General features: G+C 47.1%; 1 protein-coding gene across 9 annotated transcripts in view; it reads right to left on the minus strand.

The window, feature by feature from the left end:
• TDRD9 (tudor domain containing 9) overlaps nt 1–24,461 on the minus strand; it is a 112,451-nt gene that overhangs the window by 40,974 nt on the left and 47,016 nt on the right. For all 9 annotated transcript variants that reach the window (XM_073241768.1, XM_073241775.1, XM_073241774.1 and 6 more), the window contains 14 exons: nt 19,262–19,326; nt 17,376–17,430; nt 17,152–17,236; nt 15,801–15,858; nt 12,689–12,793; nt 8,970–9,067; nt 8,343–8,474; nt 7,124–7,289; nt 6,979–7,042; nt 6,839–6,902; nt 6,521–6,565; nt 5,788–5,841; nt 3,543–3,659; nt 2,356–2,463 (listed from right to left, as the gene is read on the minus strand). In XM_073241768.1, the coding sequence (XP_073097869.1) occupies nt 2,356–2,463; nt 3,543–3,659; nt 5,788–5,841; nt 6,521–6,565; nt 6,839–6,902; nt 6,979–7,042; nt 7,124–7,289; nt 8,343–8,474; nt 8,970–9,067; nt 12,689–12,793; nt 15,801–15,858; nt 17,152–17,236; nt 17,376–17,430; nt 19,262–19,326 (1,216 nt within the window). The remainder of the gene's footprint in view (nt 1–2,355; nt 2,464–3,542; nt 3,660–5,787; nt 5,842–6,520; nt 6,566–6,838; nt 6,903–6,978; nt 7,043–7,123; nt 7,290–8,342; nt 8,475–8,969; nt 9,068–12,688; nt 12,794–15,800; nt 15,859–17,151; nt 17,237–17,375; nt 17,431–19,261; nt 19,327–24,461) is intronic.

The following is a 24,461-nucleotide window of genomic DNA, read 5'->3' on the forward strand; positions in this document are numbered from 1 at the left end:
CCCAAGAATGGACTAACAGTTACCAAAGGGAAAGGGACTGGGGAGGATGGGTGGGAGGGAGGGATAAGGGCAGGAGGAAGAAAGGGGGCATTACGATTAGCATGTATAGTGGGTTGGGGGGGCATGGGGAGGGCTGTGCAACACAGAGAAGACAAGTAGTGATTATACAGCATCTTACTACACTGATAGACAGTGACTGTGAAGGAGTATGTGGGGGGGACTTGTTAAGTGGGGAGCTTAGTAAATATAATGTTCTTCATGTAATTATAGACTAATGATAGCAAAAAAAAATAAAAAGAAAGGGGAACCCTCCTACACTGCTCGTGGGAATGTAAGCTAGTTCAACCATTATGGAAAGCAGTATAGAGGTTCTTCAAAACACAAAAATAGAAATACTATTTGACCCGGAACTCCACTCCTTGGAATTTACCCAAAGAAAACAACTTCTCAGATTCAAAAAGACATATGCACCCCTATGTTTATCACAGCACTATTTACAATAGCCAAGAAATGGAAGCAACCTAAGTGTCCATCGTCCATCAGTAGATGAATGGATAAAGAAGAGGTGATACATATACACAATGGAATATTATTCAGCCATAGGAAAGAAACAAATTGTACCATTTCCAACAACATGGATGGAGGTAGAGGGTATTATGCTCAGTGAAATCAGCCAGGCAGAGAAAGACAAATACCAAATGATTTCCTTCATTTGTGGAGTATAACAATGAAGCAAAACTGAAGGAACAAAATAGCAGCAGATTCACAGACTCCAAGAAGGGACTAGTGGTTACCAAAGGGGAGGGGAGGGGAGGGGAGGGGAGGGTGGGTGGGGAGGGAGGGAGAAGGGAATTGTGGGGTATCATGATTGGTGCACAATCATGGTGCGGGGGAATCACAGGGAAGACAGTGTAGCACAGAGAAAACAAAGAGGGACTCTGTGGCATCTTACTACACTGATGGACGGTGACTGCAATGGGGTGTGGGGGGGGTACTTGATAATAAGGTTGAATGTAATAACCACATTGTTTTTCTTGTGTAACCTTCATAAGAGTGTATATCAACGATACCTTAAAAAAATAAATTTAAAAAAATCAAGCTGACTAAATACATTGTTATAAAGCAAAATATTTTTACATAAGGAATAATGGAGACTTAAAGAAAAGTGTACCACTAGTTAGAGGGGTTACTTCCTCCCCACCACAGCCATAAATAAGTTGGCACCCCAGTGACCACACTAAGTTGCTCCAAACCCCACCCAGCCCTTCTGCCAGGCAGTTTGTGGTGTAAGCCCTGGCTCTGGCATGGACCTGGAGTCCCCCAGCCCTGGGGTCAGGGCCCACACAGCTCCAGCAGAGGTGTGGGTGGGGGAGCATGGACTGTAGACCCACATATGCTCAGCAAGCCTCCTCGGGCAAGTTACAGAATCAGGACTCAACTGCCTCATCATGAAATAAGGAGAATGACAAATTCCACCTCAAAAGCTCATAGTGAGGCTCAGAGAATGAATAAGAGCTGCCTGACATAGGCCGTCTCAGGTAAGGGCTGGCCAAGACCAGCTACCATTTAGTTGTTAAAGGCTCCCAGCAGTCGCTGCGTGGCCCCCAGAGGGCCTGGTGAGAGGCCGCCTCAGGGCTGGAGGAAGCAAGCACGCCTCCAGGGCGGAGGGAAGCTCCTGCAGGTGCCATCCGCAAGTGCACAGGGGCAGGAGGAGGCCGCCCAGGAGAGCGCGGCCCACCGAACAATCAGGAAGAACAGAGTCCTCCTCGGTAACAAGGGCGAATGTAATGACCACATTGTTTTTCTTGTGAAACCTTCATAAGAATGTTTATCAATGGTACCTTAATAAAAGAAAAAAAAAAGAACAGAGTCCTCAACATCAAGGAAGGCCGAGGACCTCCTTTTAAATGAAAAGCCGCCTCCAGGTGTAAAGTGCGTCTCGGCTGCCTCTGCCCTCAGCTGTGTGACACTCTAACATTCTGGGAGCCTCTCTGACCCGCTCAGCAACCAATGGGGCGGAGAGCCGGCGGTGACCAAGCACCACCACAAGCCGGAGCCACGCCCAGCACCTGACAGCCCAGCCCCCGTCAGAGAAGGCTCTGCTCCCGTTGCGTTTGCTGACGTTACCATGTGCTCAGCTCGAAGCAAGTGGTCAGTGCCTGTGGCCCACCATCAGATTCACCCAAACACAAAACAAGCTGTAATATTCACTTTAGGGGTAGAAGAATCCACTTAGTTCTATAAACACAGCGATGCTTGGGGGAAATCACATGCTCTGTGTCAGCCACACTGAGGCAAAGCCCCACCTGCACACCAGCGGTTCAGTCCCTGCCCCAGGCAAAGTGCCCCCCCTACCACAATGGTGGTCTTCGGGTCCTTGCCGGCCAGCTCCCTCACTGCCATCTCCTCATCAGGCTGTCCAAACATGAAGTAATTTGGATAAAAAGCACCTGCCAATACAACCTGAAAGAGAAACTTCCTTTCATGAAGTAACAGCATTATTTTATTGGTTTGTCTCATCAATATACTAATCTCCTCCCAGAATGATGTGACATCTATAAAGGAAAAGAGGAGTTTATATTTGAAAAAACTAGACCTTTTCTCAATCAAGCAGAAAGTCACAATTTTGGTTTTTCGGCCGCAACAGGAACGTGGTAGACATGACCTTTCATGGCCTTTCTTCAAAGGGCCTTGGGTCCTTCTCAGAGCAAGGTTTAGGAAACAGTGGTGAGTCGGACATGAGTACAAATGATTGCATACACATAGACCCCAGGGACGGTCAACTTTTCCACCTCATCCCCAGCAAACTTATTTCTATGGGTCAGGCACTTTTCCCAGATTAAAATAAAACTCCAATTGATACACTTAGACCTTGAGCAGCAGGCTGAGCCCTCTTCCAAAAAGCCCTCTGCAAGGGTCCCTTCTTCAATGCAAACATACCATTTCAAACACGCACCCATGGAAAACCCTCCCCATCCTTAAAGCAGCTTGACATCTAGCGCCATCCTGTTTGCAGGCCTTCCTAGAGCCCGATTTTGTGCGCATGGGCTAGCAGTGACTCGCACAGCCACGCCCCTCCTCCCAGTCCACGTGCCAAGCACTCACCCCTCCCCAGGACGCGCTCCTGTCTACACGATGTCTGTAAGGCTCCATCCAACAAGCCAATCTGACCATGGCCTCCGAAGTTAAAATAATATTTTTGGCAGAAGGGAAAAGCTGCCTACACCTGAATAACACTAAGAGCATTTTCACTTTCTTCAAAGCTGAAACAAAAGGATCTTTCCTGGAGCAGTACTGACATCCGGTGCTCTACAGAAACCCTCACCTGCAGATCAGAAATGGTTCTGGCTCATCAACTCAATGACATGGAAAACCTACACTACGCAAGACAAGATGTCTTCCTGTTTTCAAGAGCAGTATGAACACTCTGGCCCTAAAATCTCTTCGGAGGCATCATTTGTGTCATAAAGAAGAAGGATGCACTTTCTCAACCACAAGACCTAGTAGGCAAAGAGAATCATACCCAGGGGGCCCCAGCACACCTGTAGGATGAATCGCTGCTTGTGCTTATACTCCTGGTCCGTGACAGGCTGCTGAGAACCAACATACATGTTGAACTGTGAGATTCTGTTCTTCAGGTCTTCGTATAATTCAGCCACCTAAGGAAAACACACTGAAATATGATGCCTCCAAGTACTCATATGCTACTCAGAGTAGTAGAGACGCTAGAAGAGAAGTGCACGTGGGGAGAGCATCAGCACAGCTACAGATCAGACACTGCAGCTACTCAGCCATCCTGCAAGAGACGACTAGGAATGGAAAGGACGCTCAATGCAGTACTGACAGAGAATACCAGGAAACAAAACTATGTGCTTCACGATCCCACCTTACAGACCCAAACACGCACACAGGGGAGCACCGCAAACGTGCGCCCATGGCCGCGCATGCCTGTGGAGAGAGCGTCTCCCAGGAGGTGCTCTGCTTTTGTGACTAAACACAAGCTAAGTAACGAATGGCTAAACAGTCACTCTGAACAACAACAAAAACACCTAGTTGCAATGAAAACGCTTTCACACAGATCAAACTTGTACACACATACGAGAATACACACTCCAAATACCTATGAACTTACCATAAATGAAGTTACCACAAAATTACCTCGATAAATTCAAAAAGCAAGCAACCACACAAACCACAGGAGTGAACCTAATTAGAAATAGAAAAAAACAACTGAGGAGAAAGGACGGAAAACCTCCCGAGCCACAACATGTGAGGAAGGCAAGGCCTGGGGACACGGAAGCAAGGGCCGGGCCTGTCCGCACTTACCTGTGTTTCCATGTTTCTGAAATCTTACACAAGCCACCTATAACCTCTCTAATTAAAAATCAATTTAAAATTATGAAAGTTAATTTCTCTGACCAAAATTCAATAAAATCAGAAACTTAAAACACAAGATATCTAAAAATATTTCCTTCTATCTGGCAACTCAAATATTCTTAAAACTCTTGAGTCAATAAGGAAACCAACACTAAAAAAGTCAAAGGCAAGGATAACAATGACCCTGCACATCAAAGCTGGCAGGCCAAGACCCAAACTGTGTGCACAGGAAAATTCGCAGATTTCAATGCTTTTAACTAGAAAGACTGAAAATATTAATGAATATTCATCTCAAGAAAACCAAAGCAGTAACAGACACAGAAGAACTAAATTAACAGAAAAAAGCATAAACCAATCAGTTAAAATCCTCCACCTTTCTTCTCCCCAATCCCAAAAAAACCCTACACAAACTGACAAATCAAATCAGGAGTAAATTCACTGAAAATAACAATAAAATAAGCTAAGCACCTTGTAAAATTGTGCAGTAAAGTATTAATCTGGCAGGCCTGGGTTGTCCACACCCAGCACATTTCAAAGAAAGGTTCAGCTCCTTGGAATATCCTGCCTCAAAAGAGCGTCTCTGCTTACCTGAGGCCTTAGACACAAGAAATCGTTTATGGCAGCAATGACTAATGGCGGGGATCTTGGGCCATGCAATATCAACGTGACCTCCAGAGGGGCTAAAAACCAGGTCAATAAGGTCAGCCATGCAGGCACCCCAAAGCTGCATGACCAACCCTTAATAGAACCCTGGACTCCGAAGCTCGGGTGAACCTTCCGGCTGGCAGTGTCCCATGTCTGCCGCCACACGGGGCTGCGCAGGACTCGTGGTGCCTGCAGACGGCACTGGGGGAAGACGGTGGAACCCTGCACATGGCTTCTGCAGACTCTCCCCGCACACCTTTCACCACGGCTGTAACGTGTGCTGCCAGCTGTAACAGACGTGACCCCAAGGATACCAACTGTTCTGAGCTCTGTGAGGTGTTCTAGTCAACCGCTGAACCCTCAGGTGGTCCTGAGGACCCCCTGACCCCCAAACACACAGATCTAATCAAGAAACAAAGGGCAGACAACATTCAGAATGAGAAAAATGATGTTACCACTTTTGAAGTTGTAAGAATATTTCTTATAACTGTATGTAATTACATTGTATAAAAACATACATAATTAATTACATATATAATTGTACACATTAAACATAATACGTATTACATATTATACATAAATATATATAAGTAAATATTTGTGAGTTATTATGTAGACATAATAATTGTATTATAAATATATAACATATATATTCTATTGGAAATGGGATGTACCTCCTGGAATGCTCATCACTACTCTGTATTGGTGCTCAACAAACATTTGGTAAGTCACCTTTATTTGCATTCAAAGAATTTATAAACGTACCTCTCTAATTCTCTTGATTTGAATATAATTTAACCGTCCCCAGTCAAGTTCATCCTTTAAATACATAAAAGCATGATATTTAATATGAATGTAACAATTAGAGCTACTTTGGCTGCTATAATACATGTATCTCACCCAAAGATATATACCAAAAAAATAATAATAGGGCTGTCTCTCAACGGCAGCTTCCCCAGGTCACTCATGTGGTTCAGGAGAGGCTCCATCTGGGCCTGGCAAATGTGAGCGCGCAGACTGACTCGGCAACAGTCTTCCCGACCTCATCAGTTTAGAGCAACAAATCCAGACCTCCCAAAAGGGAAAAGAAAGTGGAGGCTGACAGGCTGAGTTCTTTTACGCCCATCATCTAAAACTTGGCCGAAAATAGCAGGAAGAAAGGCTTCAGGGTCTTAGCTTTGGACCGACACATCCTGGCACACAGCCCCAGGCTCCCGCACCCACAGCTGAACTGGCACCCGCACCAGAGGCCCACGCGCAGGCAAGAAGCAGCACAGGCTCCAGGGCAGGCCCAAGAGCTGCCTCCAGACGGGACAGCAGGGACAGGCGGCGCAGCAGCCAGCCCCCAGGCAAGGCCGCCACCCGAGGACGATCTACGTGCCCCCCACTCAGGTCTGGAGCCCCCACTTTCCACGCAGCAGCACTCAGGCTGAGCTGGAGAAGCCCGGGGACCGCTCCCGGCCAGGCCCGAAGAAGCCAGGCGAGCAGCCGTACCAACCTTGGGGTGCCGGAGCTCTCCTCTCTGTCTGCAAGCCTGCCACGCCTGAAATAATGAGCCTGTGTCAAAACACTTCACTGGCTAATAGAAGCTTTTGTAAAAGTCCAGTTTCAACACATATGACCACCGAAAATTCACAAATTTAATTTTTCAACCAAGTTTATAAACTCGGACTCCCACCCCCATCTACTGCTCCCAACACAGCTCTTTGAATGCTGCCAGAGCAACCCCACCACACGTCACTAGGGAAAGCTTATGGCATGAAAACATGCGAATGGGGTGCATAGCTGCTGTCGCAGCTGGCATGGGAAGACTTACTCTGAATGCCTCAATGAGTGCGATACAGTCACTCTCACTACTGCCAGAGAAATTCACCTTGTTCCTATGAACAGGTAACAAACAATGTCATTCAATACCACTAAAACAAAGTGACTTTTTAAAATATGAATGTCAAATACCTGTATCCATCGAGATGCTGCCTTAAAGGCATTACAAAAAAATTCTTCAAAGAAAGAGCTGACGCTAACAGGAAGAACAAAGAAGACAGGATGGTCAGCACGGCCTCACACGCCCCCGGGGACACGTCCTTGTTCTCACACTCACCTATGATGAGGCACTCCTCCAAGCACCCAAACACATGTCCCAGGACTACTAGTTTACCCAGCTGCTGATTAACAGGGAGCTGGGCCAAAACCCTTCCTAGGAAGGTCAGTTCGCCATCGTGGGGGTTTTCATCTTCCCTCTGCCCGCTGACAGCAAGGGCTCCGACCTTTATAAAAGAAATCAGCACTATTAGCACGCACTGGTGTGTTCGCTCTCCTGCCCCTTAAGGCCGGGAACCTAGAACAGGAAATGAACACCAGATTCTGGTGAGTGACGTTCTAAAAGATACTTAAGTGACTTAGGAAAGATTGATGCTACCAAAAAAAATTTTTTGACTTGCTTTTTGGAACTTAGATCACATTTTGTTATTTATTAAAAAGGATGATACTGGGAAGTAACATTCAAGGATTCCCCTGCAAAAGTCTGCTTAGCTGACAATGTAGCAACTATGGCATGTGCACAAGACTAAACCAGACCCAAGAGCTGTATGACGGTGGGAGCTCACAGCAAAACGCACTGCACTGTGTAAAGACAAAACTCCCGTAACTTGAAAAAGTGTATCAGAAACACAAGCAGGTATCAAAATAAAGACCCCAGAGGCTCCCCCAACCTGGGGGGCCCGAAGTAGAATGTCCACAGCCCTGGAGAAGAACACGCAGCCCAGGTGCGTCTTGCAAAAAGGCACCACCGTGCTGCACAGAGCACAGGCAGGGCGAGAGTGGGGCGTGGGGTCAAACAGGCAGAGCAGAGTCTCCAGCAAAAGCAGGAGAAAGCCAGCAGGAGGCAACGGGCGGCTCGGAGGGAAGGGGACGGGAGGCTGAAGGAGCACCAGCAGGTGGAGCAGCGCCACCCGGAACCCTGTGGTCAGTCCGCACGCCTTCAACATTCAAACAGCAGTGGCATCAATCGCTTTAACATCAGAGTGAGGATATACCTACAAGGGCACATTAAGCACCATCCCAACCTCTCCACACTGCCAGCAAACAGCCAGCGTGTAGGAGGGGAAGCGTCCGAGGGCTGAGAGAAGCCGCAGGACGGCCACGGGGCTTTCAGGAGTGCGCATGGAGCGGGGGACCTGCAAGCAGTCCGCGTTCTTCCAGGCACATGCTGATCATTTACAAAAGTCTGAATACCTTAACGATATCGGCATTATGAAACTTTTAAAATTTACCAAAAACAATCTTAGTTTTTCCCCAGCAATAACAAATATCAGGCCTACCTCCTTTAGTAGAAGGATGGTCCGTTCGATGTCACTCAGGCTCGGTGGAGAAAGGGCAGTTGCCAGCAAAGCTCTTGGTTCACCCATGTCCAGTAACTTCACTTTCAATATTGTGCTTCCTAATGGACAACGCTGAAAAGAACACTTAAATTTAGTAATAACGGGATGACTAAATCGATTTACCTATAGTCATTACTAGTGCTTTAGAGAAAACAGATGAGGAGAGGAGAGAGAAAGAAGACGAAAGAAAAACAGAGTGGAGACAGAGAAAGTGAGAGAGAAGGAGCAGGGGAGAGCGCACAGCAAGGTGGGAAGGAAGGGACAGGGAGGCCAGCCCACAGCCACCAGGCAGAGAAGGCAGGAGGCGGCTGCAACATGAAGGACAGCCCCGTGACCCCAGCGCCACCCTTGGGAAGGTTCCCTCTCGCTAGAAATGGTCAGTGTGTTCAGGGAAGGCCCTGAGCAGTGATCAGTAAGTGGTAAACCAGACTGGGATTAAGACAGGCTTGGGCAGACAATGATTTTTCTGGATAAATATTATACAACACTTAAAATTACATTACTTAGGCTGTTCGGTAAAACCCCATCTACAAAAAATAAACTTTGAAAATACCCCAAGTGTATTACCAACATCTCCGGAACAATGTGGTCAGGGATGGAGTTGTCCCAGAAATCTTTGTGGATCAGTCTGTAACAATACCCTTTAGATACGCGTCCAGCTCGGCCTTCAAAGGAGAAGCATTCACGTGACATTTGGCATTAATTACTTTAATATAGGAGTAAAGATATATTTAAGAATAACCATTAAGTATTAAGAAAAACCTCTGTTATCTTCCACCAGCCCAAGTCAGTAAAACCTTTAAAAGAGTAAGCTAGCCTTAGAAGTCACCCTATCAACACAGATTAAGTGCTGACCTCTACTCACTAATCTATGGTATAAAATCCAATGCATACTTCTAAAGAAAACAACCTTAGCCCCAATATGCAATGGAAATCAAGACATTTTACATAACCTGAATTTCCAGCAAATCCGTAATTCACACTAATAAATGCACAGAGGTCACTAAAGTAAAGAAGCCAGTGCGAGAGGCTGGTGCTCCCGCAGTGACGTAGGTGCACAATGAGAAGGGTGCAGGAGGCTGCCACCACCTCTGTCTGTCCTCACACCCCCACAAAGTGAGGTGCTCATATGAAGGAATGATGACACACCAAGCACCCAGGCCTGGCCTGGTCCTCAGAAGCCATGAACAGCTCTTTTCTACTGTTTCACTTATGGAGTAGAAACTCTTCTATCCCAAAACATAATAAAAACTTCTAAAGGGGGGCTTCCCAGCTTTAAAAACTAGGGCAGCCCAGGAAGGTGCTTTCCTTCCCAGGTGGGGAGTCAGGAGAGACAGGGGTCTGGACTCCTGACCCCTACCACCACTCTGAGGGGCCAGTCTGACTTCTGCCACCATCAGCCCCCAGCCTCATGACGGGCCTGTCTGCATGGGGAATCCCAAGGTAATGACAGAAAACAGAACCCACAACCCCTGGAACCAGGTGAGTTCAGCAGAGTCACGGGATGCAAGATGCACACACAAAACCTGCCCCATTTCTATATGTTAATAATGGACATGTGAGACTAAAAATGCAACGCCATTCACACTCCCTCCAAATAGGACGGGACACTCAGGTCTAAGTCTAGGCTGCACACAGATCCTTTGGTTAAGGAGCCAAAGACAACCTGTTCCCAGGCCTGGAAGACGCAGCGCGGCCAATCGCCAAACCTCCACCACCCAGTCTGCAGGCTCAGCTCCCGCCACAATCACAGGCAGGCTTTTCGTAGCTGTCGAGAAACTTACGCTAAAACCTGCACGGAAAGGCGAAGTCAGATAACGACAACTTGAAAATGAAGACTGAAGAGGGAGAAGCACCATGGGATGACTCCAGTGGTCCAGGCAGTGGGGTGTCGGTGGAGGGGAAGGCAGATCGCCAGGCAGTGGCCCACACAGACCCACACCGGCACTCCCCGGCGCTCAAGAGGAGCAGAGCGCCCAGCGGAAGGCGGCTCAGTGGCGCTGCAGCCACTGGACACCCACAGGCAAAGAGACAAACGCGGACCCAACCACACACCTTCTACAAAACCCAGCTCAAATGGAACATAAACGTGGAACATAAAGCTAGGAACCTCTTATAAAGTAACTCAGAAGGAACATCTCTGCTACGAGGTGAAGAGTTCCCACATGTGACCCCAAAAGCAGTGCTACAAAAGGAAGAACTGATAAACTGGGCCCCATCAAAACTTCGAGCTTTTTCTCTACGGAAGACCTTGTTAAGAGGACGAAAGACAAACTACAGAATGGGATGGGAGAAAACATCTGCAAACCTGACATCTAGCAGAGGACTAGCATCAAGGTTACATAAAGAACTCGAAACTGAACAGTGAAAATACAAACAATCCAGTTAGAAAGTGGGCCAAAGACATGAACAGACATTTCACTAAACAGACAATAAACTGAAACTAGCCATAAGGACGTGGAGAAAACGGACCTCATATGCTGCTGGAGGAAGGTAAGATGGTACCGCCACACTGTTTGGGGCAGTTTCTCATAAACTAACATATACTTACCACATCATGCAGGAATTTGCTGGGGTTTATCCCAGAGAAATGAGACCTCAGGTCCACAAGAACCTGTCTGCCTACCAATATTCAGTGGCCTTGTCATTACCCAGAGCTAGAAGCCGCTCAACTATCCGTCCACAGGCGAACATACTATGGACTCAGCCACTAAAGGAGGCACCTGCTGCCACGTGCAGCAGCCCCGGGGTCTACAGACCTTGTGTAAGTGAAGCCAATGTCAACAGGTCACATGCCGCACGATGCCACTCACACAACGTTCTCAGGAGGACAATGCTCCGAAAAGCAGTTGGGCAGCGGGCAGCACGTGCTAGGAGCCGTGTGACTGTGGGGGTGGTTCCTTCCAGGTAGTGGGCAGCTCTGTATCCTGATCATGGGGATGGTCACGTGACTCTATACACGGTGTCCAGCGTTAGAGAAATGCAGAAACGTGTAAAACTGTGAAATGGACTAAGGCCTGGGGTCTATGTGCTGCACCAACGCCAGCCACCTGGTTTTGTCACCACAGTGTGGTTATACAAGATGTCCACTAGCAAGCCAGGGGACAGGTGCAGTGTCAAGGGACACTACTATTTCTGCAACTTCCTACAGGAGCAAAATTTTCTATTAACAGAAATTTTGAACAAAAAAACAGATGAAGGATAATACTCCTATAATTTCAAGAATGACCCAAAGATAATCACTGTTAACATTTCTGTGTATTTATTTCTAGTCATTTTTTCTAAAAAGTTTTTTTTTTGTTTTGGAGACTTTTTTGGAGGGCACAGGTTAGGCACAGTGAGATGGTGATAGTTTTATTAATCTTTTTGTTCTTTCAACTTGATAACATGTAATTCAGTATGAGTTTTTTCCCAAAATGATGAGAAGTTCTTTATGTTCATACAACTAATTAATATTCTCTCTTCACCCCTCTCCAGGCAGGTCATTTCCAGAGAGGTGACACTGCAAAGTGGCTGAGGATGTGGGCTGAAGCCAGACCTCTGGGTCCCCGTCTCAGTCCCACCACTTCCCAGGGTAGCCTGGCAAGCTACTCCCTCTGTGTGCTGTGGCTGCACCACTGAGAAATCTAGGTGTTGACAGGGCACTGACCCTAGGGAGGCTTTGAGGATTAAATGAGTAGGTACACATAAAACACTAGAACCTTGCCCAGCATGTGTGAGCATTCGGCAAATGTTGTCCCTGTTCTACATTTTGACAAACTTTACTGCCCATCAGGGATTCTTGCTGGCCCTTCACCATCCTCCCCAAAGCTCCCAAGCAAAGCACAAGCCACTTCTCAGGCTACACCAAGAAGCCCGTCCCCACAGGTGACTGCAACACAGTGACTATGTCGCGGCCGCACCTGCCCCATGGCCAATGCCCCTGACCTGCCTGAGGCTCCCCCACCAACTCCCCAGGTACAGCACGTGCTCCAGCTGGAAGCACAGACACTCGGGCTGTCAGAGTCAAGGAGGCCACCCACCGGCGCCTGTAACCGCTCACCAAAAGAGTTTTGAATCCACTAGGAGAGGGGATGGCACTGAACAGACAGGAAGCTTATCCAGTATGTACAAACACTGCCACTGATTTAGTGGACAAGGAGTCGTGGGCCTAAATGGAGAGTCTGAGAATATGCTTAAAACAAAATTGGTTTCAACAAAGGAGTAAAAATATAAACAACTAAGTTTTTTAAAGACACCTGAAAGTGCCACCAACCCATGACTGTGCTGAGACACAAACATCTTACCTTTTCTCTGATTACAACTGGTCTTAGAAGCCCAAGTCAATCGCAGACTCTGATAATTTGTATCTTCGTCACAAACCAGAGTTCTAGTCAAACAAAAATCTATAACTGGCATTAAAAAAAAAGAATGTAAACACCATGCTAACAAGAAATAATTGTGTAATAATCACAATGCATCATGATAAAACAATATGGAACATGCAGGCTTTACAACTGGTATACACACAGAAGCCTCTGGGAACGCACTGGCCATTCTTACTGCCCAGGACAGCGAAGCTGTGGTCACATTCTTTCTCCTAAGGACTGGGGGGGCCTCCTGGGGGGTCTATGGGCACTGAGCACAGGCCCTAAAGACCCAGCATGTCACCAGCGTTATCTGGGCTGCACCTGAGATAGCTTGTCACTGGGTACCACGGCAGTGCAGAGCAGGGCTGAAGTGGGACTGCCAGGGTTCGGATCCTGGGTGTGCGTGTGTGCGTGTGTGTGTGCGCGCGCACACGCACGCAGGCTGGGGCATGTTCCTTAGTTTCTCTGTGCTGCAGTGTCCTCATCTCTCAGACCTGGTGACAGATGCCCACCCTGACTACGGCCCGGGCTGCACAGCACAGGCAGGGTGCCATCCTGCCCCCACGCTGAGGAACAGGGCAGCGCTGTCCTCACTGCCCCCTCCGCACCCCTGCAGCTCGCTGCCCTGGTATTCTCCACATTCCTCACTTTGTGGGCTGTCTCTCCCCTCCCAGGATCCCCGTCCCACCATGTACCCCACACCAGCATCACCACACCTCAGTCTCAGTTTTAAGCACCTGCTATGGAGGGTGAACTTCCAGAAGAACTGCCCCTCCCCATCTGAACCCCACCTCACAACCCTCAACCCCTGTAGATGGCCTGCTTCCCACTGACCAAACTACAGGCCCATGACCTGGTACTGGAACCACGCGTGGAATTCCCTCACAGCCCTCCGACCCCACCATGCAGGTCAGGGGCCAAGCAGGAGAGCACACAGGCACAGGCCGTCCCCCCTTTAGCCTCCAGGAGACACAGCCTGAGCCTGGCACCCTCCTGCTCAGGACCTGTCCTCAAGGCTGTGCCCCGCTCTCTCCGCACAGGAGGGTGGGCCCCTGATGTGGAGGCCATGCCAACTCCTGCACCCCCTGGCATTCCCCAGCCCCTCCCCTACCACCCAGCCACGGGGCCACGGGGCCCCCCAGCCCTTCCCCAGCCACGCCCCTTTCTTGCTTCTCTTCTTGGCAAACGCCTCCCTGATGTTGTCTGATGTCACTTCCTCCTGCCACCCCTCCGCCTCCTTCCTGAACCCATTTGAAGCAGGCTTAGCCCCCACTGAAACTGCTCTTGTCAAGGTCAGGATGGTGGCCACGCTGCCGATTCCCACAGCCAGCCACCAGTTCTTCTCACTTTGGCCCACCACCGGTGCAGTGTGCCACTCACCTCATGCTCCAGGCGCTCTCTACTTTGGTTTCTAGCACTTGGCTGGCTGACCTGCAGCTCCTCTCCTCCACACCTGCCCCCTCCTGTGCCCTCTGCAGAGCTCAGCTGTCCACTGACCATACCCTGCAGGTCTGCAGACACAGCCACCTGCTTCCTCAGCATCCCCTCCTGAACCTCTGGCCATGTCTCCAACCTGCCACACCCAAATCCAAGCCACCTGCTCCGCCCCTTCCCAGGCCCCATCCTGAGTCAACCTGGAGCCCCCACAATCCCAGAACCAGATCCCCTGGCAAATCCCCACAGGCTCTGCCTTCAGAATCCACCCTCAACCGGCCATTTCTTCCGCCTCCTGTTCGGAACCACACCAATTCTTGCCTAGACCGCTGAGGCACGCCCCTTCCTTCTCCTTTGCCTTGTCTGGTCTATTCCATGTGCCTCTGCCCAACGAGCTTCACAGAGCGTCATCCCTAGTCTTGACTCTCGAACGGCCTCCATCTCATGCAGTAAAACCCAGAGTCTCCTGCGGGCCCCGGGAAGTCTGCCATGGCCCCCGTCACGCCCCCTCGGCTGCCTTCCGCTCTGCTCTCCCACTCCGGTCCCGGCCTCCTGGCTGGCCCATGCTCTTGCTCAGGGACCCCATACCCTGTGCTCCTTCTGCAGAGTCACTATTGTAGCCCCCGCTCTTGGCCGCCCCATCTACCATCTCCACTGCCCTCCCCACTACTCCTGCCCTGCACTCCCCGTACACACCGTCATCTCATGTACAACGTGTCACCTTACGTACTGTCTGTCCTTCAAAAGTCCACCGAGTGTGTCACGAGAACACAGACTGACGGTTTGGCTTGCTGCTCCCCCAGGACCGGGCCTGTCCTGGCACAGGGACACTGCTGCCGTCTCCCCTGGTGTCTCTCAGCCACCCTGTCCCCGCCACTCCCTGAACCACGTCTCTCCATGGCTCATTCAAGTCTTGTTCAAATGCCTCTTCCTCTAAGAAGGGTTCCCACATCACCCTATCTAAAAGGTCATTTTTCCCAAGAACTGAAAACCCTTTTTCAGATTTTTTTTTCCTATTAAAATCACCTCCACCTCTAAGTATGCATATTTTCTACCCAACTGCCCCTCTCTCCCACCAGAAGGCAGTCACCCTGGGGGCAGGGCCTTGTGTGTGCCCATCACTGGACTCCTTGCATTGAGAACAGTGTCTGGCACATGTGAGGCTTCCAAATATGAATTAATGAACTTAGAAAATTCATTAATAAAGCCATCCCACAAAGTAATGAAGGACTTGTGTGTAGAACACCAAATATGAGGGCTCTGCTCCCACGAGGACACAGTACGCTTCTAAGCTGCCCTCAGTAACCCTATAATACCCAAGCCCCGCACACCACCTGCCCCCCTATCATGGAACTGCACCTGGGTGGCCCCAAGCCTACTACTGTCCAGATGATCCTTTGAAACACCCCAAGCACCTCCTGACAGCAAGCTCGCCCCAAAGGCTGCCTGCGGGACGTGGTGTGCACACGGGTGAAGTGCTGACCCACAGGAACGGGAGACCCACGACCCCACTTTTCTTCCGAACGGTGGGAGAGATGGAGGAGGAGGATGAACAATTCCGGGGGTGCCTCTCAGGCTACGGTCATGCCGCGGGGGAAGGCAAGGGGTGCCTTACCGTACTTGACATCTGGGACGGTGATGGAGCTCTCCGTGATGTTGGTGGACAGAATGATCTATCAGACATCAAAACAAAGAACCTGATGTTTTTACATATACTGGAAATCACCAGGCAAAGTTTAAAAAAGCCAACTCAAAAATGGTTTAAAAGCTTCTTAATGTAAATACTGGACTCAAGTTTTTAAATGAGATATTCGCCAGTTTATGCAGTCACAGTTGATCAAGGGCCGCGGCAGGGGAATGGGTTTGCTGCAGTCCGGGCTCAAGAGCCACACCGGCTTGGAGACCCAGCAACGATGTAATGCCTACCCTAACAGGGTTGTTGTGAAGATCGTGAGATAATGCACATGAAGCACTCAGAGCCGCCCCGCGAATCGGGCAGGAAGCGCGGGCTGTCACCTGCAGTGCTATCATATCATTATGGGACACCAGGTTGGGGTCAGGCACTGCAATACTGCTGTGATTTAAGTACAGGTGTATATTATAGTTAACTTTCCTAACAACTTGCAAAGTATGATTGACTTTACTTTTAAATGACAAAAAGAAGTCTTAGACAAAAAGAAGCTCAAAGTCACACAACCACAGGTGACAGAGGACAAGTCCTCTGTTCAGTTCCACATGTGGCTGTCCATCCCTACACCTCAGGGTAAAATTACATCCCATCCTTGCTGACATCACTCAGGGGCCCAAAGGAAGCCCTGGTACAGAAACCCAGCAACACAGCAGGTCAAGAAAGGAGCCACGGGCAGCTGTCTCTGACCCCAGATATGGCAGGCAGCTTCGGGGGCCTGCAGTTACCCAGAGGCAAAAAGCGCCACTAGCTAAAACACAGAAGAAGGGCTGAAGCCTGGGACTTGGGGACACCCTGAAAGATGGAGGCTGCGCCTAGAGACCCAGAACGTGGCACATGAAATCAAAGGCACAGGGTCGCATGCTCGGGGTCCCTGATCACCTCAAGCAGCTCCAGAACAGTTGTGGTGGGACGATCCCACCATGCGAGCATAACCTGAAATCAAAGATATCTTCCTGAACTACTGTGGGTTCTAACCAATGTCGCCAGAGCAGTGCCGGGGACACCAGGAACAGCCCCATCATTCGAGAAATGCCAGGGAGTAAAGGTGTTGAAATCTACTGGTAACAATGTCCTGAAGATGAATTAAACCTTAGCAAAGCAATGTACAAAATAAAAGATGGCATTAAATAACATATCTGGGCTCTCAGGCACATACCTGTTTACTAGCTACAGAGTTCATCGTACAAATAAGCTGACACGTTAGCATTTTTCATTAGCAGAGTCTCTAAAGAAAATGCACCTGAAGTGCTTAGAACTTGTCTCCCAGTTTTCCTACCTTTCTATACCCAGGAACTGGGCTTAAAAACACATTATTCTGCTCTTCTAAAGTCACACTTGAATGGAGTGGATAGACCTGTAACCTAAGAAACAAATTAACAAAATAAAATATCCATGAAGCACAGATACACATGAAAACTTACTAAATAAACTATTCATTGAGGTAATTAGGATTATTTCAGTAAAAAACAACATAATGGTTTGGATTCATTTTAAACACACCTTTTGTGAACCATGTTTGTAAGAAGTTCATGCATATGGTTTATCTCACCCAGACCTAGAGAAGAAAAAGAGTGGGAAAAATGAAGATTTATATTTACTGCTACAAACCATCCTTGAAATTAGATGACATCTCTTGCAAAGAAGTCTCTACCAATTCATTTTATTGGACTTTTTTTTATCTTCTTTGCCCAAGTACATCAGAATTAACGTAAAAACGTACAACAACACTGACCACAGGTAACTCAGAAATATGAGAGAATCCATATTCTTCCAGTGCTCAGCGTTTTCCTTCCCACCCGGTGACTGCCCATGAGTGTGGCTGTGTGAGCCATTTTACAGTTCTTTTTTTGGCTGATTTTCCAAATTTCCTACGGTGAGCATGCAACCAAAATATTACAACCAAAATATTACAACCAAAAAATATTTTAAAGGTCTTGGTCACAGAGATGTGTGAAATTTTTTCATTAGGCTTAGGAAACATTTGTTGGTATGAAAAGCCTGCATGTGCTTTTGTCTCACCCTGAAATTATCAACCCCATTATGGACTGAACTGTGTCCCCCCCAAAAGATGTTAAGTCCTAACCCCAGTCAGGACCTCAGAAATGACGGCTTGCAGTGTGTGCGTCTGCAAGTGCGACTAGTCGCAATGAGGTCACCCTGGAGTGCAATGGGGGTTCAATCCCACAGGACCGGGGTCCCGATGGGACACAGGGAAGAGACCCCTAGAGAGCAGGCCCTGCAGCAGTGGGGGCAGAGATAGGGGGGCAGCCCTGGAAGTGGGAAGAGGCGACGACGGACCCTCCCCTTGGAGCCTCAGAGGGAGCAGGGCCCTGCTGACACCTTGGCTTTGAACTCCTGGCTTCCAGAAAAGAGACAGAATAGATTTCTATTGCTTAAGCCCCCCAGTTCTTTAGTACTTTGGTACAGCAGCCCCAGGACACTAACACAGAACCAGTCCCAGGAGACAATGAAAGATACATAAACTTGAACACACATAAACACATGACATGACAGAAGACAATAAACTAAACTGTGAAAAGCATTTCTAAACATTTTATTCCAACAGTGTTTGGCAGTTAAGAAGCACCTCTCTCATGGGAGGTCTCATTAAGCTCCTATCACTGTGGCTCTGCTTTGGTCATTTTTTTCCTCAACACAATGCTCTGCGCATAGTAGTCTTTGACAGTATTTACTCGGGCAAATGCAACTCTGCCCTACTGCCAGCTAATGGGTGCTTCCTGGATGCAAACTAACCCCTATCAACCTAAGCAAAACACGACCACAGTATGACAGGTGAATGCAGCATTCCAGAGTGACTCTTGCCTGCGCTGTCTGCCCTCCACGGCGTCAGTGCACACACACAGCTTCTGACATAGTGCCTTCCAACGACAAACCTCCAAGTTATAGTTATGAGGTTTCATTTAGCTATGCCGCTCAACTAAAAATATCAAAAACATCACTTCAAAAGAGTATAGTTTAACATTAATTAATCTTTCTGAGGATTGTGAGGGCCTATTTTCTCAAATACTGACTCAGGAACTCAAGGACTACCCTGATGATTCTCATCGCATTACGGTAACAAAACTATAATTAAACCAGCTCTAAATGTAGAAGGGGCTCTTAGCTCACTTGTGGAACCATCTACATGGAATCATTGGCAAAGCCAATCATTTTGTTGAAAATTCTGAAGGGAAAGACTACCTTCAAAAAGTTGAAGTCCTCTTTATCACTTTTAGCCATAGGAGGTCGCTGTAATCGGTCAAACTGAAAACCACATTTGCTAAAGGGCTGAAAGGAATGAGCAGCGAACAGCATGTCCTCACGTAGGCTAGACACAGAGCCTCGTGCAGGGAGCTGACTCCAGGCCTCACACTCAGGACACTCACCTGGCAAAAACGCCAACACACTGCTCCGCTCGGACACAGGCTGAGCGCCCAGCCGGGTCTTGTTCCTGTTAAAATGTGAGGTGCACAATGCTAATCGAGGCTGACCCCTAGGGCACAAGGCCCGAAGGTAAGCCGTGGCTGTTGCTAAAAACGATGCATCAGCTGTAACAAACAACGATTCTGGTGCCAGATGCCACTAGGAGGGGAGGGTATGGGGGGCACGTCGGACATTGCTGTTCTTTCTGTTCTATTTGGTGTGAGCCTAAAGCTGCTCTAAAACATCAAGTCTATTTAAAAGGAAAAATATCCACGAGCCCATAATGACATTAAAAGAAAGTGATGTAGGGAGAACAGAGGCAGAGTAATAAAGGGTGAATCAAGGGGGAGGCTCAAGATGGCGGCGTGAGTAGGGTGGCGGAAGTCTCCTCCCAAAACCATATATATTCTTGAAAATACAGCAAATACAACTATTCCTAAAAGAGAGACCAGAAGACACAGTACAACAGCCCAGCTACATCTACATCTGGGAGAACTCAGCATCTCACAAAGGGGGTAAGATACAAAGCCGTGGCCAAGCGGGACCCAAGCGCTGCCCCCACCCCAGCTCACTGGCGGGAGGAAAGAATCAGAGTGGGGAGGGAGTGGAAGCCCAGGACTGCTAAACACCCAGCCCTAGTGATCTGCATCGGGAGCACAGACACACATCGCATGGTGTGCTGGATATCAGAGGCATGAAAAGTAAAATCTGAGGCAGCAACTGCGAGCAGATCCCCACAGCCGGCTCCCCTGGGACAAAAAAAGAGCGGGTGCTTTTTAAAACTCTTGAAGGGACAAGGGCTTAACAGCTGGACAAAATCGTCCCGGCACACTCAGCCCAGCAGGCTGGGAATCCTGAGGAACTTCAGGTGCCCCACCCCCCTGCCAGATAACCCAGCCTGGAAGCCCCCACTGTGATAAGCAGCCTGCCATTCATTTCCCCCCCCGGCTGGCGCTGCAAGCAAACCGGCTGACCCACCACAGCGGCAGAGCAGCCAGAGAGTGGCCCCACCCACAGCAACCACCCAGAGTCTCCTCCTAGCACGCCGCTACCCAGGACAGACCCAGAGGCAGCCGCGGGCATGTAGCTGCCCAACACAGACAGAGGAAGCCACAGTAGGGTCCAGAGGGCAAGAGGGGGGCCGTTCTCACAGGAGAACACACCCTATGCGTCTGCACTCCTTGCAGGGCCCTAGGCTATCCCGAGGGCCACCCCGCCCATGGCAGCTCAGAACATTACCCCAGAGACTGCCCCCTGTCTGCAGGTAACCGACACAGGCAGCAGAGAAGGGCAAGGCAACTAGCAAGCAGGAAGGGACTTTGTTCTCCCAGCTGACACATGCACCACCTGCCTATGACCACTTCTGTCGCCATGAAAAGGCAAAAGAATCTGGTCCAGACAACCCCAGAGAGAGGCCTGGTGAGAGAGATATAACCAATCTTCCTGAAAAAGAATTCAAAATAAGTCATAAGTATGCTGATGGACCTGCAGAGAAATATGCAAGAGTTAAGGGATGAAGTCCTGAGGGAGAATACAGAAATGAAACGATCTCTGGAAGGGCTTAAGAGCAGACTGGACGAGGTGCAAGAGGCTGTTAATGGACTAGAAATCAGAGAACAGGAACGCAGAGAAGCTGAGGCAGAGAGAGATAAAAGGATCTCCAGGAATGAAAGAATATTAAGAGAACTGTGTGACCAATCCAAATGGAACAACATTCACATTATAGGGGTACCAGAAGAAGAAGAAGAGAGAAAAAGGGATAGGAGGTTGTCTCTGAAGAAATAATTGCTGAGAACCTCCCCAAGCTGAGGGAGGAAATAGTCTCTCAGACCATGGAAGCCCACAGAACTCCCAACACAAGGGACTCAAGGAGGACAACACCAAGACATATAATAATTGAAATGGCAAAGATCAAAGTCAAGGACAGAGTATTAAAGGCAGACAGAGAGAGAAAAAAGGTCACCTACAAAGGAAAACCCATCAGGCTATCATCAGACTTCTCAACAGAAACCTTACAGACCAGAAGAGAATGGCATGATATGTTTAATGCAATGAAACTGAGGGCCTTGAACCAAGGATACTATATCCAGCACGATTATCATTTAAATACAAATGAGGGATTAAACAATTCCCAGACAAACAAAAGTTGAGGGAATTTGCCTCCCACAAACCACCTCTGCAGGGTATTTCAGAGGGACTGCTCTAGATGGGAGCACTCCTAAGGCTAAATAGATGTCACTAGAGAAAACAAAATCACAGCAAAGAAAGCAGAACAACCAAATACCAACTAAAGGCAAAAAATAAAATCAACTATTCACAAAAGCAGTCAAAGGAAAGACAAAAGAGTACAGAATAAAACACATAACATAAAAAGAATGGAGGAGGAAGAATAAGAAGGGAGAGAAATAAAGAATCACCACACTGTGTTTATAGTAACTTAATAAGAGAGTTGAGGTAGACAGATAGTAAAGAGGCCACACTTAAACCTTTGGTAACCATGAGGTCAAAGCCTGCAATGGCGATAAGTACATATCTTTCAATAATCACCCTAAATGTAAATGGACTGAATGCACCAATCAAAAGACACAGAGTAATAGAATGGATAAAAAAGCAAGACCCATCTATATGCTGCTTACAAGAGACTCACCTCAAACCCAACGACATACACAGACTGAAAGTCAAGGGATGGAAAAAGATATTTCATGCAAACAATAGGGAGAAAAAAGCAAGTGTTGCAGTACTTGTTTCAGACAAAATAGACTTCAAAACAAAGAAAGTAACAAGAGATAAAGAAGGACATTACATAATGATAAAGGAGTCAGTCCAACAAGAGGATATAACCATTATAAATATCTATGCACCCAACACAGGAGCACCAGCATATGTGAAACAAATACTAACAGAATTAAAGGGGGAAATAGAATGCAATGCGTTCATTTTAGGAGACTTAACACATCACTCACTCCAAAGGACAGATTAACCAGACAGAATTAAGTAAGGACACAGAGGCACTGAACAACACACTAGAACAGATGGACCTAACGGACATCTACAGAACTCTGCACCCAAAAGCAACAGGATACACATTCTTCTCAAGTGCACATGGAACATTCTCCAGAATAGACCACATTCTAGGCCACAAAAAGAGCCTCAGTAAATTCCAAAAGATTGAAATCCTACCAACCAACTTCTCAGACCACAAAGGGAGGAAACTAGAAATAAATTGTACAAAGAAAGCAAAAAGGCTCACACACACATGGAGGCTTAACAACATGCTCCTAAGTAAGCAATGGATCAATGACCAAATTAAAACAGAGATCAAGCAATATATGGAAACAAATGACAACAACAGCACAAAGCCCCAACTTCTGTGGGATGCAGCAAAGGCAGTTCTAAGAGGAAAGTATACAGCAATCCTGGCCTACTTAAAGAAGGAAGAACAACCCCAAATGAATAGTCTAAAGTCACAATTATAGAAACTGGAAAAAGAAGAACAAATGAGGCCCAAAGTCAGCAGAAGGAGGGACATAATAAAGATCAGAGAAGAAATAAATAAAATTGAGACAAATACAACAATAGAAAAAATCAATGAAACCAAGAACTGGTTCCTTGAGAAAATAAACAAAATAGATAAACCACTAGCCAGACTTCTTAAGAGAAAAAGAAAGCCTACACACATAAACAGAATCAGAAACAAGAAATGAAAAATCATTACAGACACCACAGAAATACAAAGATTATTAGAGAATACTATGAAAATCTATGTTAAAAAGCTGGATAACCTAGAAGTAATGGACAACTTTCTAGAAAAATACAACCTTCCAAGACTGACCCAAGAAGAAACAGAAAAATCTAAACAGACCAATCACCAGCAATGAAATTGAATTGGTAATCAAAAAACTACCCAAGAACAAAACCTCCAGACCAGATGCATTCATGGCTGAATTTTACCAGACATACAGAGATGACAGAATACCCATTCCCCTTAAAGTTTTCCAAAAAATAGAAGAGGAAGGAATACTTCCAAACTCATTCTATGAAGCCAGCATCACTCTAATACCAAAACCAGGCAAAGACCCCACAAAAAAAGAAAACTACAGACCAATATCCCTGATGAACATAGATGTTAAAATACTCAACAAAATATTAGCAAACCGAATTTAAAAATACATCAAGAGGATCATACACCATGATCGAGTGGGATTCATCTCAGGGATGCAAGGATGGTACAACATTTGAAAATCCATCAACATCATCCACCACATCAACAAAAAGAAGGACAAAAACCACATGATCATCTCCATAGATGCTGAAAAAGCGTTCGACAAAATTCAACACCCATTCATGATAAAAACTCTCAACAAAAGGGGTATAGAGGGCAAGTACCTCAACATAATAAAGACCATATATGACAAACCCACAGCCAACATCATACTTAACAGCAAGAGGCTGAGGGAACAATAGGGAGAAAAAAGCAGGTGTTGCAGTACTTGTTTCAGACAAAATAGACTTCAAAACAAAGAAAATAACAAGAGATAAAGAAGGACATTACATAATGATAAAGGAGTCAGTCCAACAAGAGGATATAACCATTATAAATATCTATGCACCCAACACAGGAGATCGGGAACAAGATCGGGAACAAGACAGGGATGCCCACTCTCCCCACTGTTATTTAACATAGTACTGGAGGTCCTAGCCACGGAAATCATACAATACGAAGAAATAAAAGGCATTCAGATTGATAAAGAAGAAGTCAAACTGTCACTATTTGCCAATGACATGATATTGTACATAAAAAACCCTAAAGACACCACTCCAAAACTACTAGAATATCTGAATTCAGCAAAATTGCAGGATACAAAATATACAGAAATCTGTTGCATTCCTATACACTAATGATGAACTAGCAGAAAGAGAAATCAGGAAAACAATTCCATTCACATTGCATCAAAAATAATAAAATTCCTAGGAATAAACCTAACCAAGGAAGTGAAAGACCTCTACCCTGAAAACTATGGGACACTCTTAAGAGAAATTAAAGAGGTCACTAACAAATGGAAACTCATCCCATACTCTTGGCTAGGAAGAATTAATATTGTCAAAATGGCCATCTTGCCTGAAGCACTCTACAGATTCAATGCAATCCCTATCAAAATACCA

This window comes from Manis javanica, chromosome 8 (assembly GCF_040802235.1).
Source record: "Manis javanica isolate MJ-LG chromosome 8, MJ_LKY, whole genome shotgun sequence".
Classification (NCBI taxonomy): Eukaryota; Metazoa; Chordata; class Mammalia; order Pholidota; family Manidae; genus Manis; species Manis javanica.